This window comes from Nesoenas mayeri (assembly GCF_963082525.1).
Source record: "Nesoenas mayeri genome assembly, chromosome: 24".
In the NCBI taxonomy this organism is placed as follows: Eukaryota; Metazoa; Chordata; class Aves; order Columbiformes; family Columbidae; genus Nesoenas; species Nesoenas mayeri.
Genome location: NC_137546.1, coordinates 6,018,838 through 6,031,736, shown reverse-complemented (window position 1 = coordinate 6,031,736; position 12,899 = coordinate 6,018,838). Strand labels below are relative to the sequence as shown.

The window sequence follows — 12,899 nt, the reverse complement described above, 5'->3', positions numbered from 1 at the left end:
AGTGCTGCGCTGCAGGAAATCAAATGGATTACTGAGGCCTGGGGCTTGGCGAGGGGGCTGTAGATGCTCTGTCACATTTTGCAATGAATCGGGGCGTTAGCCACAATTTTTGTGAGCAAATGCCAGCTCTGGTAATTGCAGTCCAGCTCCCCGGCATTTCAGTTGAGCAACATGTGCTTTATTTTGTGTGTGCTTGTATTGTGTGGGGCTGGAATTGCTCTGGGATGCCTCGTTGTCTTTGCTGGATAATGGAGTTCCCCTATGTTTGTAAAATGCTGTATAATCTTTGAAACAGAAAATGTATATAAATCCTTGTAATGATAACTTAGCAGCTGAAAGGTGCCAGAAAGCAGAACGAAGTGTAGTTTGCCCCCTCAGTTTGGTGTAATTCAGCTTAGGAAAGTATTTTTAACTCATTCTCATCCTTGCTTCTGATGTTGCAGAAGTTGGACTTCACAGAATCCGACTGTTCCAGTTCCTCAGAAGCACTTTCAGAGAAAGAACTCGCGGAAGAGCTGAACAAGCAGCTGGAAAAACTCATTGTTGAGGACAAGGCGAATGACGAACAAATCTTTGACTGGGTAGAGGTACAAAGACTATTTTCACCCTCCCTGCACACAGTTCGTTAACTGCTTTTGTCAATATTTTCCCATCTAAAGGAGCATTTCTGCAGGCTCCTCCTTAGGCATAGGATAAGAAGGTTAAGTCTGTGCAATCAACACTTCCAAAGAATTAAAACCTATATGTAATTAGTTATTTCGTAGTAAGTTTTAGGAAGAAAGAATTTTAGCGATGTTAACATGCAAATGTGTAACTGCCTTTTAAATATTGTAGAATTTTGACTCCGAAAACACTGCTTCTGGTTACTTACTGCATTTTAGAGAGTACACTGCTACGTTCTTTCTTCGCAAAATACGAGATACAAGCTTCTCATGGCTTTTTGCAACATGACTTACCAAGTTCCCCCCTGCCATGCTGCAGAAACGTCCTGGGCAGTCACCGAGGGTGCATCTTTCCCAGTGCATTGGAGCAGTAACTAAGAGAAAACAAAGAAAGAGACAAAAAATAAGCCCTGTCAACTCACTGATCTTTTGCTTCCTCTCCTTGTTGCATCCTTTAAGCGAGATTTTAAATCTAGCGTCTGAAATGATCCTCAACCCCATTCATGTAGATCCGTGCTTACAGCTAAATCTTGGTCAGCTTCATTTCTGTTGCTACACCCGTGTGTCAGAAATGTCATTTTTCTGGTGCCATTAGAGAAGTTGAGAGCGGAATAAAAATCTGGGGACACCCATAGGCTCTTTGTAGCCTTGGACAAGTTACACAGATTTCTTCTACAAAGCAAACCAAACTCCGCCCAAGGAGCATGCTGTCAAAATATTGTCGAAAAAGCCTAAAACTTTTAGAAAATGCAGATGGGCATTGTAAAAGCCAAGCCATGCTGGTTTGGTTTGTTTCTAGAGACAAACTACTAGTTGTGTGAGTAGTTAAATGTTGATCGTATGAGGACTTTGCACGTTGATGTACCTGAGCTGTTTGAAGAAGGCAATGGGACAGCTGAGCTTTTGCAGAGGGGAGAACTGGATTTCTGCTGCAGCAGCTTCTGCTGAACTCGAACTCGCTGCCAAACACAGCTGTGGATTTTGGAAGCAGTTGCTCTCCGGCAGCGGCGTGTTGTTAACTGGTCCATTTACTCTTGATTTCAGGCTAATCTAGATGAAAGCCAGATGAGTTCACCGACATTCCTTAGAGCTTTAATGACAGCGGTTTGTAAAGCAGCTATTATAGGTGAGTAGCTCACAATGTAAACACCACACCAACCAGACGTGCAAAGAATTATATGTTTCAGGTTTATATCACTTTTTCCTCCCTCGAGGCTATTTTTTTATCACACACTAAGACTTTTGCTCCGTGCTTTGCTGGTTATGGTGTTCTCGAGGTGCTGGCGTGTCCCAGTGACCTTATGTGAACAGACATTTCAGGCTCTGAGTAGTGCCAGATTGTTCATTGATTTTTCTAGTGAAGGTGGAACTGTGCTATATAAATTATTAAGATAATTAGTATTTCCACTCCTGTGGCGGCAAGTCCATGTGGGCGCTCTACCATCGCAGATTGCCACGTGCGAGTTGGAAGCGTGGATTGCCAAGAGAAGCCAGCCTGCAGCTCTGGCTTTTTAATAGTGTTGGAAAGGCGATTTCTGTGGATGACTCGGATGTGGGGCAGTTGGCTGGAAATGGAGGAGAGGGTGGGTTCCCAAGTCAGACATCTGAGCCTCAGGCCCTCGGGGGCGCTTGAATAAAAGCGCTGAAGCCAGAAACGTCTGGTCAGTTCGTTTTGTTTTCTTTAGCTTTACTGACCACATCTGGCGAGGCAAAAAACTTGCGCTTGTAAAAGCACCCGGTTCTGCTCTCAGCTGTAAGAGTCATGCTTGGTGGAGAGACTGGTCCGAATTTAACTCATTGGGAGGGGACACACAGCCCAGCTCTTTCCAGAACAGAACCCTTCTGATGCCACCTAGTGTTAGTGGCGAAATGACACAGGATTTGATGACAAATGTTTATGGGTTCCCCGATGTATATCAGGAACATCTTCTGGTTTATGTTTTGACCTTGAGGGTTTTTTTTTTTCTTTTTGTTTTCAAAATATCACTTAATTGCGTTGCACGATCTACTTAAAAGCTGCTGAATAATTTATCTGTGTTGCTGATGGACTTCTAATGTGTATTTTTATATATTCCTGATTCCCTGTGTTATGTGCAGCCTATGATTCTGCCTTAGTATTTTCAGAAAAAAATATATATACTTTTCTAAAAACCTATATAACCTATAAAACCTATATAACCACAGTTTTAGCCCTAGCCATTGTACACGCTTTCGATATCCAGTTGTCTGTGGAAACACAACAATTTGCACAGTAAGTTTGTGATTCCTTTGCGTGTGCCCCTGCAGGCGCTGGTTGGCTCGGGGGGACTGGAGGGTTCAAGAGTTCCAGAAAAAGCTGTTGATTAGAAAAACTTCTTTTTATTTAATATCTGCCCTTGCTGCTGTCTGGCCAAGCTGACCCTGATTTCTTCTCTCCCCCTCAGCGGACTCTTCCAGCTTCCGTGTGGACACTGCTGTTATCAAACAGAGAGTGCCGATCTTACTCAAGTACCTAGACTCAGACACAGAGAAGGAACTACAAGCACTTTATGCACTACAAGCATCAATAGTAAAACTTGATCAACCTCCTAGTAAGTGTTTGCTCTGTGCTGGGGGTTTGAACTCTGACAGCGTGAGGAGAGGTTGGTTCTGTGAGAGGAAAATGTAGCAATAGGGTGTGGAGGAGGATGTGCTGTTCGTGGTAGTGGAAACAAAATTTTACCTTGTTATGTAGCAGATGAGAAGGGGCAGCGTTGAGTGGTTTCTGTTTGGCCAGATTCGGGCTTTCAGAGCAGCACAGGTCCCCGGATGCTTGGCCAGAGGCCGGCTCTTCTCTTGGTTGCTTCTATAAGCAGCCATGCAGGAGGAAGGACAAACCTCTGTTGATACAAAGGAAAAATAGCAGTAAAAAATGATCTGTTGAGTGTACAGTACCTGGACATATGAGTTTTGTAATTGCATTGCTGCACCACCCATGTCACTGGACTTGGAGGGAATAAAATGGACAACTGATGAGTTCTCCCAGAGCCACTGCAGAAAGTTTGTTGGAAGAGAAGTGGGGGGTTGCCAAAGAAGCAGAGATACCCGGGGAGGCTGCAGCACCAAATCAAAGAGTGCCCAAAACCACCCAACATGATCATCCTTGGCTTTAAGGCACTAGTTATTCATTATCCCTCCTGCTGAGCCCTGAAAAATGAGGTGTTGGAAGAGCCAGGCTGCAGGTTGTGCGGTCTGGTGAGGGCAGGCCAGGCTGCTCTGGGTTCTTGTCTCTAGATAATACATTCCCACAGCCGCTTTCCCTTTTCTGCGGAGCACGTGTTGTCCGACAGCATCAGCGGGGCCCGTTTTCCCTCTCGGCTGTGTGTAACCAGCCAGGAAGCAATAACTCAGTAACAGACCTTCCTTTTGCTTGTATCTGCTTCTCATGCTTTAAAGGTCACGTTAATCCCCTTATCCGTAACCGCGTCTTTGTCCGCCGGCTTAAACCGCGCAGCGCTAACAGCTGTTCTCTCCCGTTGGTCCATTATCGCAGATTTGTTGCGGATGTTTTTCGATTGCCTGTATGATGAGGAGGTAATATCGGAGGATGCCTTCTACAAGTGGGAAAGCAGCAAGGACCCAGCGGAGCAGAACGGGAAAGGAGTAGCGCTCAAATCCGTCACAGCGTTCTTCACGTGGCTACGGGAGGCCGAAGAGGAATCGGAGGATAATTGAAACTTAAAAAAATACAGAGAAAACGAAAAAAAAAAAAAAAAAGAGGAAAAAAAAAAAAAGAAACAGTTTAAGTATTTTTTTAAAGAGTTTCACGTCTTCGCCAATCACAGTGCAGCAAGGCCAATTCTCGCAGACCCCCCCTTCCCCACACATGCACGAGTGGGAGAGGTAAAAGTAGATAAACACAAAGGTGACCATGGAGGAAAAAAGGTACTTGAAAAACAAAAGTCAACTTCCAACCTGAGGGCGGGAGCACTAAACCAAAACACATGTATTATTTATAGAAAATATCTTCTGTTTTAATCTTTTTTTTTTCTTTTCTTTTTAAACGAGGACTCACAAAAAAACACAAAGCGAAACAAATCTGTTTAGCGAAAAAAAAAAAAAGGGTGAAAACTTTTAATTTATTATTTTAAGGACTGCAAATGCCAGTGTAATTTTTAAATTTGCAGTTTCTGTAAACGAATTGTATAATAGAACAAAAGCAGAGAAATAAATTTCCCTCCCCTTCATATGCACCCCAGTTTTGTTTCAAAGCATGATAAATAGACAAAACTTTCAAGGGGGTTGGGGTAAGCTAGATGAGGAAGAGATCTTTTTCTTTTTAATTGCCATCAGATTTTTCTGCCTGCCTCTCAGCTTGCTTCAGAAATTTAAAAAGAAAATAGTAATCAAAACGTACATAACCTTGGAACGGAAGGAAATGCATTTGAGAAAACCGCCGCGGACCAGAGTGCTCCAAAAAACCAACTCGTTCGAAACAGTGCTACCCCGGGGAAAAAGTACTAGTGATACTTTCAGAACCTTTAGAGCAACTTTAAGGCTTGTAAATACATAGAACAAATATTTAAAAAAATGAAAAAAAGAAATTGACTCAATACTATTTCTTTTCACTTTCAAAATATAAAGAACAAAATAAAGACAAACATTGCAAGTTTAAAAGAAAGTAAAACGACTTCTCCTTTGACAGCTGCTGAATGTGTGCACCATTCTGAGCGGTGCTGGCTTCCTTTTCCTTGTGTAGGTCCTCGGTTCCAAACTGTACATATAGTGTGTGTATGTATGTGTGTCTACCAAAAAAAGAGGGGTGAGAGCAATTGTTGTTTAAAAAAAAAAAAAACTAAAAATGGGGAAAAAGACAAAAAAAAAAGGGGGTTGTGCTTGGGAGACCTTTTGTGCAGAGAGAACTTAATGGCCAAGGAGCAGCTGGCTGGGCGGCTGTTCCGTGCCGGTGCGTTTGGTTCCCGGCACATCGCGGCGAGGCCGGGACACAACACGGGGGCAGTGGGTGCCTGAGCCCAGCTCGGTTTTTCCAACCGTGCGGCCGCGACGTCTCTGATGTGACTTAGATCAGTGACATCGTCCTGGGGACTTGGGACCCTGCGGAGGTGGCAGCCGCTGGAGCAGAGAACCAGCCCTTTCGCCGTGGCCTGTGCATCTCTTGTCGCTTGGATTGCGCCGCTACCCTTCGCACCTGAGGAACGCAAAGACCCACAACGGGTGAAAACAAAAGCATCCTACAAGAGTCAAGAGGTGGAACAAGCGCCGCAGTGCTCCTCCCGGCTTTGCCTACCCCAGGACGGTGTCTGCGGGCTGAGCGTGCCCGGGTACAAATGAAGCAGTCGCTTCACAGCGCAGTCGGAGCGTCTGTTTTCTGTGCGCTCAGAGGGACCTCACCCCGACACCACGCAGTCCTCCAAACTGAGCCGCTGCTGAGTACGTTAAGTCTCTTGTGTGTCTCTCTTCAACAACCAAAGATGACCTGCTGGCTCTCACTGTGAAGAAGCATCTACCATAATACAAGTCTGCAAAGTTCGTGAAGCCTGAAAATGTAGTTTGTGAACTGTGGTCCATGGACCGCGAGTAACCTGTGGAGCATTTGCTGGTGGTTGGTGCAGCACTAGCTGCTCACATGATGCTGTATTTTTCTTTCCAGCTGCTAAGTCACTTCTTTTTTTTAAAAAAAAAAAAAAAAAGTAAAAACGAGGAAAAAAAAAAGGCTACAAATACATGAAATACTTTCCTAATCTTACTTTTACATGTAAACAATTGCTGTACTTGCATAAGGATGTTGTTTGATCACCCAAGGGGAAGGGAGGAGGGCGCCTGGTTGTGGCTGGAGGGGAGATGTCCGTGGGACGCTTTCCCTGTTAACGTGTTCCACGCCATGAATCTGAGCTAGAGAATCCATGGCCTAAAACACTAGAGCATTGTTTGTTTTTTGGGGGGTTTTTTTTAGTAACAATAAAACACTTTTCTCTGATGTTTTGTTAAAAAAAAAAAAATTCTCACCCTTACTATATGCATATATATGTATCTGCTCGTACGACATGCAGCGAGCGATTCCTCGTCCTCAGCCGCTTCCCCTCGCAGTTGTGCGCAGCGGTTTGGTGACGGGCGCTCTCGAGATCTCCGAAAAGTTCGTCCGCAGGGAAACCCCCACCCAGCCGCTCTCAAGGTGTGTGTGTTCAACCTCTGCAGAAGGTCCTGTGGGTGCTGGTCTCGGCAAAGTCATTTTTCAGCCAGAACATGAGCAGGTACATGATGGTTTGTAGCAGTTAAGTAGTTGAATGCCAGTTCGTATGTAAATGAGGCCGAATATTTGCCAAGTTGCTGTGTGCACCTGATGAATTTCCCCTCAGTGTCAGACCCTGCTGGGAACATGAGTGTGTAACAGTGGGACTGTGCCAGGCAAGGATTGTGATTTATTTATCGATTGCCTTGAATTAGGAACAAATTGCTAGAGCCTTTGAACAGCCATGTGAATCCAGGTGTGTCAGGGCAGGGACGTTTACCTGGGGAGCTTGAATCTTTTGGCTAAAAGAGCTGGAAAAGCACTGGCTGGAGGGGGTGGGAACGGTGAGCATGTGGGTGGAGGAGAGGTGAGAAAGTCTCCTTCTTGCTTGAGCTTTTTATGTTAAATGTTCTAGGGGGATGAGAACTTGCCCTGTTAATGTCCTGCGAATTCCAGGAAGGAAGTTTTCAGACGTTTTAAGAGTGTTTTCAGAATTACCCACAGGCTCTGGAGTTGCAGCATGGCAAGCATTTTCTGAATCTGGATCAGTTAAGCTGCATGTAGAGCTGTGAGCACTTTAAGCATGAGACTTTAAGGTCTCCAGCTGGGGTTATGTTGCTGTAAGGTTCAGCTTCCCACAAATGTCACCACAGGAAGCATATCTGACACCAGTTTTGGATAAACTGCTTCCTCTGCTCCCCTTGCACAGTTTGCTTACCTGCACGGAGCAGCGTGGTCGCTTTTTGGTCGCTGCCTAGATCAACGCAGGTTTGCAGGTGGTTGGGGCTCCTCAGGATGCAGCCCGTAGTCCTGGAAGATCTTTGCAACGTCTCCTGAGGGGTATTAAAATAGAAAAAACTGTAAGGTATATATGAAACAGAAAGAGTGATAATTAAGTAAAAGACTGATCCCGAAGGAATGTGATTTGTTGGAGCCTTATTTTACATAGGCGAGGAGAGGTGAGCTGTGGTTACTCCTACCTGACATGATAGCAAAGCCTTAGCAGGGCGGACAGCAAATTTCCCCCAGGAATACTAAAGGTTTGAGTGTGTTGTTTTGTTTTCTCCCAATCGTGGTCCTATAAGACATTCAAACACATCTGGGCAGGCTTGTGAACATGGCAGGGGCTTAATGCAGCTCAGCAGGAAAGAGCTGCATTAGAAGCCATTTCCACTGCCGGGAGCCCTTCTCGTGCTGAGGCTACGTGCACTATTAAAGGCACAGGCAAGGAGGAGCAGATGCGTCACTTACATCCCTGTTTATTGCCAAAAATGTCCCCAGACCTGAAGCAATCAAAGAGCAAATTTCCAGGCCAGGTGTCTGCCAAAGGCTGGTTTCTTTCTAGGAAAGTATTTTCAGAAACAGATGATCCATTTCCGTATGAATGAGGTCAGTGATTTTTACCGATCCCAGATGTGTTTGCACTCTGTCTGCTTGTGTTAACGTGTTTAGGTTTTAAGCTTATTTTTTCAAGAAGCCTCAGGTCCAGGAACAGACCTGTGCAAAGAAGCCATGCAGCAGGAGAGGCTCAGGAGAAGGGATTCCTCTGCAGAGATGGTTTTCAGTTTTAAGGTGGTTTAAGCCAGTAGTAACTTAACACCGATCGTTGCTGCATTCCTGCAACCCACAGACCTTTGGTTCCAACCCTATAGGCTATTTTTTTTCTGATAAACGAAAAACAGGGCCTCTGAAAAGTCCTCTTAACTCGCTGAGCATGCTGAAAATGTTTAAAACCAATTGCAGATGTTGGCATCTCATCGCCAAAAGGGTGGCTGTGACTGTTCCTGCTGCGTTTCGTTCCAGCATGAGTCATTTTTACAGATGAAGGAACCCGAAGCTGGTTGCCTTGTCGGAAGTGTTCGCTGCAGAGCAGAGAAGCTCTTGCAGCTGTGCTCCTGGCACTGCTCACTTGATTTGTTTCACAGGCACAAGAGGGTTTAGCTTTGGGGGCAGTGAGCTCAAATGAGACCCCCCAGAAGGCTCTTATGCCATTAAATCCAACACCTTTGGCCTTGAGGCACTGAACTGGCTGTTGGCTGCGGGTCGGCCCGTGATGGTGGTGAGATACTGTGTGGCAGGAGTTGGGTCAGGGCTGCCGCGCACTATGTAGGGATGGAGCCATCCAGAGGTGTTGAGGCCGGCAATTGCTCTGAGCTCCCGCTTTACGCGGTCGGTCGGGCAGGGAGAGCTTGGCCTTCTCCTGCTACCTGATTGTAGGCCAGCTGAGCAGCATCTCCCACCAAGCAGCGTCAGTGGGAGTGTGAGCTCTTCACACGCCACTTGCTTTTAATAAGGTGCCAACGAGTTTTGCACAAGTTGCTGCACGCTGATAGGAACTCCGAGCTGTGGTTCGACGTGGCCTGGGGGCCTTGTGCAAGTTTCAACAACCACAGGATGGAGCCTGGGGGTAAGGAGGCTTCAGAGCAGAGGGTCCTGCTTGGCTGCCCCTCTCCCAGCCCAGCTCTGTGGATAGTTCACCCACGAGGAGCCGTCGCAGGAAAACCACGGCAAAGGGCAAACAACCACAGCAAGAGATTGATTAATTCAGCTTCCAGCAGTGTGACCGAATCCCTGCTGATATCCAAGGAAGTTTAACGCCACGTTTTCTACGCTTGTATTTTCCAAGGGGCTCTGCTTGCCACCTGTGTCGCAGTCGTGTGGTGTGCTGAAATATCTCCAGAGTATTAAAATGCTGCTGTAGGTGTGCCAGGCTATGATCTGTGGAAAGCTTTGGTCGTGTGGCACCGGTTTCTCTTCCTTATTTCCAGCTGCTAAATTGTGCTGAAACAGCATCAGAAATAAAACCGGCTCCCATTCCATTCAGTATTTTCCAAAGGGGAATTTGTCAAAGGGTGCAGTTGCTGTCCCAGCTGCAGGGATGGTTGTGCTGTGGCTGCAAATTGGCAAGGGGACTTGGGGAAGGCCATGGATGCTTTACGATAGGAAATCCTTCTAGTAGTGAGCAGAGAGAATGGTAAAGCCTAGCTCTTGCGCACTTGGTTGTCCTGTTGCAGCCCTCCTGAAAGGTTTAACAGCAGATGTCTCAAAGCAGAGTTTTCCTAAGCTTGCAGGGTATAGAGCATTAGCAGCCATGGAGCAGAGCACTGTTAGAAGGGTTTTGTCAGTGTTGCAGAGAACAGCTGGACAGAAGCTGAAAAAATACCATCTTAGTGAATGCAGGTGGTACCATGGTATTACCCATGAAGGAAAATAAGTCATTTCAGTGCTGCAGAATAAGCTATTCTGAAATAATGCCTGGTGCAAATGCTCTGTGCCATTAAAGATGGCCTGAAGTGAATAATCTGTGAGTCCTAGCCACCTCCCACTTGTGTGGTACTTCACCAAAAGCAGCTGGCCTGGGAAGAGAGCAGACACTCAGCTGCTTCAGCAGGGTTGTGGCACCACCACCGCCCGAATTTATGGCGATGAGCACCATGCACATCTCCATCCTGCTGTACAGCTCTGCGTTGGGTGTTTTCATACACCAGGAACATTGAACATGAGGAGTTTCACACGCCTTCTCTGCAAAACAAGGGAATCAAGTGTTTTTACCCATCTGACTCTTCTGGTCTCCTCCAACATCACAAGGTGGATATTCCACGCAGGAGCCTGGGCTGTGGGGACACATCTTGAAGAAAAGCCGGTCGACAAGATTTCCCACGGAGAGATGCATACGCCAGCACTCGAGCTGGCTGTACGCTTCAAGGAAGAGCCATCGCCAAAAATGCTTCAAATTCCTGCTCAACCCAAAGGTTTTCTGTCTTCCCAGCAAGGCTTGCTGGCTGATTTCAGCTTCTCCTTGCTGTCATTTCCACTTGTCTGCTTCGGGTAAAATAAATCTCTATTTGTAATGCCAAGAGTACTATTAAAAAAAACCCAGCTTCTTCCAGGCACTGTTTTTCCAGTGACGACAGCATCTGCCTCCTTAGTAATAAGGATCTATTTCAAATCAGAGCATCTCTAGAAATGCATCAGCCTGTGGAGGCTGCTTAGTCCACATCATTTTCCTGCTCCAAACTTCTGTCAGCTCCAGTGGCATTTCTGCCCGTGTTTGCTCCAGAACGGAGTAAACTTTGGTATTTTTAAGCATATTTTTATTCACTTTCTAGGAACTGATATAAAAATGAGTTAATTGAGGAACAGAATACCCCTTATAAAAGGGGGCAATTGTTTGAAAAGATCAAGCTGAGTTAGCATGAAGGGTCAATGTTAGAGGGGCAGCAACAGAGATCAGCTGGGAGAAGTATGGAGAACAAATTATTAGGAAGCCAATAAAGAGATCAAGGGTGAAGTCTGGAAGACCACAAAGTGGCAGAGAATATGCCTTTTTGAGTTGAAAGGAGAAATTGAGTGATTTTTCACAGAATTACAGGAACTACAGGGCTAAAAAGAGTGTGAATTGGAAGATAATCATAAGGTTTTTTAGACGCGTCTTTGGTAATTGAGCCAGCAACAAAGTGGAAAATTGTGATTAAAGGACATCACTCTTCTAAAAGTCCATATTTCTACTGGAGATGTAAAGGAGGAAAAAAATATCGAGAAACAAACAGCAACTCAAGCGTAAAGACAAGAATTGTTTGTGGGACGGCGGGAAGGGTGACACGGCTGCATAACAGGTGAGTCCATCACTGAACGCTTGTGTGTGCTGCAGGCCAAATGTCCCTGGAAGTTTGTGTGTGGCTCTGAAATTTAAAAGGGATTATGGATGTGAGAGACCCGTGATAATTAAAGGTTTTGATTCTGTGATGGTTACAGGGTAGTTCTCCCTGTGCAAATCCACTGGGTCAAACTGAAAACGCCTGACATGCCGCCAGCTGAATGGGAACACCAGGTAGAAAAAATGGGTCCTGCTCGAGCGATCCCACCAAACCAAAATACACATTCAGGGATAACCATATCTCAAGGTAAGAAGCTTCTCAGGGAATATTTGATTTGTCTTTCAAAGCACGAGAAGCTGAAGAAATAGCAGTGGAACGTGGAGCTTCAGGGATCAAAGAACAGCTGGACAGGAGCTGAAAAAGTATCATCGGGATGGAGCTCCACAGCCTTCTGGTGATTTGATACATGACCAAATGGAAAAAGGATCAAGCTCTCCCCAAACCTGGCTGATTGTGGGCCAAAAATGTACAAAGGCTTTCTAAAATAAATGCAAAAGTTGAGGTAAAAAGAGAAAAGGAAGAAGCTTGGGTGTGACAACACCAGAAGTTTGGACCTGCAAGCCAATATTAAAATATTAAAATAGAATTTAGCAACAAAGACATTGCACCCATTCAGCCAGCAGGATTGAGAATGTATCAGCAGAAGATTATTTCAGCTTGTAAGTTGCACGATGTGACAAAGGTAATTTTAAAAGGTAATAATAATCTTGTGTAACTGTTAAGAAACACAAGGGCAACGTTAATTAAATAGAACAGCATTCACATCGGGTGAAAATTGTGGCAAAATGGGGAAAATATAAGTTGGTGCCAGGGTAAGAAATTTAAAAGAGTAGCCCCTGGAATGGAGTTTCTGTGACCAGATGTATTTAAAACAGAAGCACAACAGGTTTCATGTTTCCAACAAGAACAAGAACCCATGGCATTGCTCTGGATACAGGGTGGAAACAGTAAATCTCTTGACATGCCAATTTTACGGCTCTTCCTTGGGAACAGTAGCTATGTGTAAATAATCTAGTTTAAACCGCAAGCTGTAGCGGACGGTCAGACCCCAGAGCTGTAAGTGAATTTGTAAAAGCTCTGGGGCTGTAGAAAGATGTAATCAAATCGAATTATTTAAGGGGGAAAAAATCTACAAACCAGTTGGAATTCTACTAGGGCACAGCACTTAGGAGGGTGGGACAGGTAGTGATAAGTGTTTAGTACTTGTTAAAAGTACTTAGTGCTTATTAAAAGTATTTGATGGTGATGATAGTGCTCCTCACAGTCACAGTTCCACTCTGGCTGCACCCTCTGCTGAAGCAAGACTCCCCGAGGATGGATTTATTTCCCTGTCCTGCGCTGTTCCAGTCCTCCTGTGCATCCTTCCTCAGA

General features: G+C 45.3%; 1 protein-coding gene across 6 annotated transcripts in view; it reads left to right on the top strand.

Annotated features, from left to right (window-relative positions):
* Positions 1 to 6,808, top strand: part of EIF4G3 (eukaryotic translation initiation factor 4 gamma 3) — a 132,040-nt gene extending 125,232 nt beyond the window's left edge. For all 6 annotated transcript variants that reach the window (XM_080358645.1, XM_080358640.1, XM_080358641.1 and 3 more), the window contains 4 exons: positions 444 to 587; positions 1,707 to 1,788; positions 3,086 to 3,232; positions 4,174 to 6,808. In XM_080358645.1, coding sequence (XP_080214771.1) covers positions 444 to 587; positions 1,707 to 1,788; positions 3,086 to 3,232; positions 4,174 to 4,355 — 555 coding nt within the window. In that variant the 3' untranslated portion in view covers positions 4,356 to 6,808. The remainder of the gene's footprint in view (positions 1 to 443; positions 588 to 1,706; positions 1,789 to 3,085; positions 3,233 to 4,173) is intronic.
* Positions 6,809 to 12,899: the final 6,091 nt, after the last annotated feature.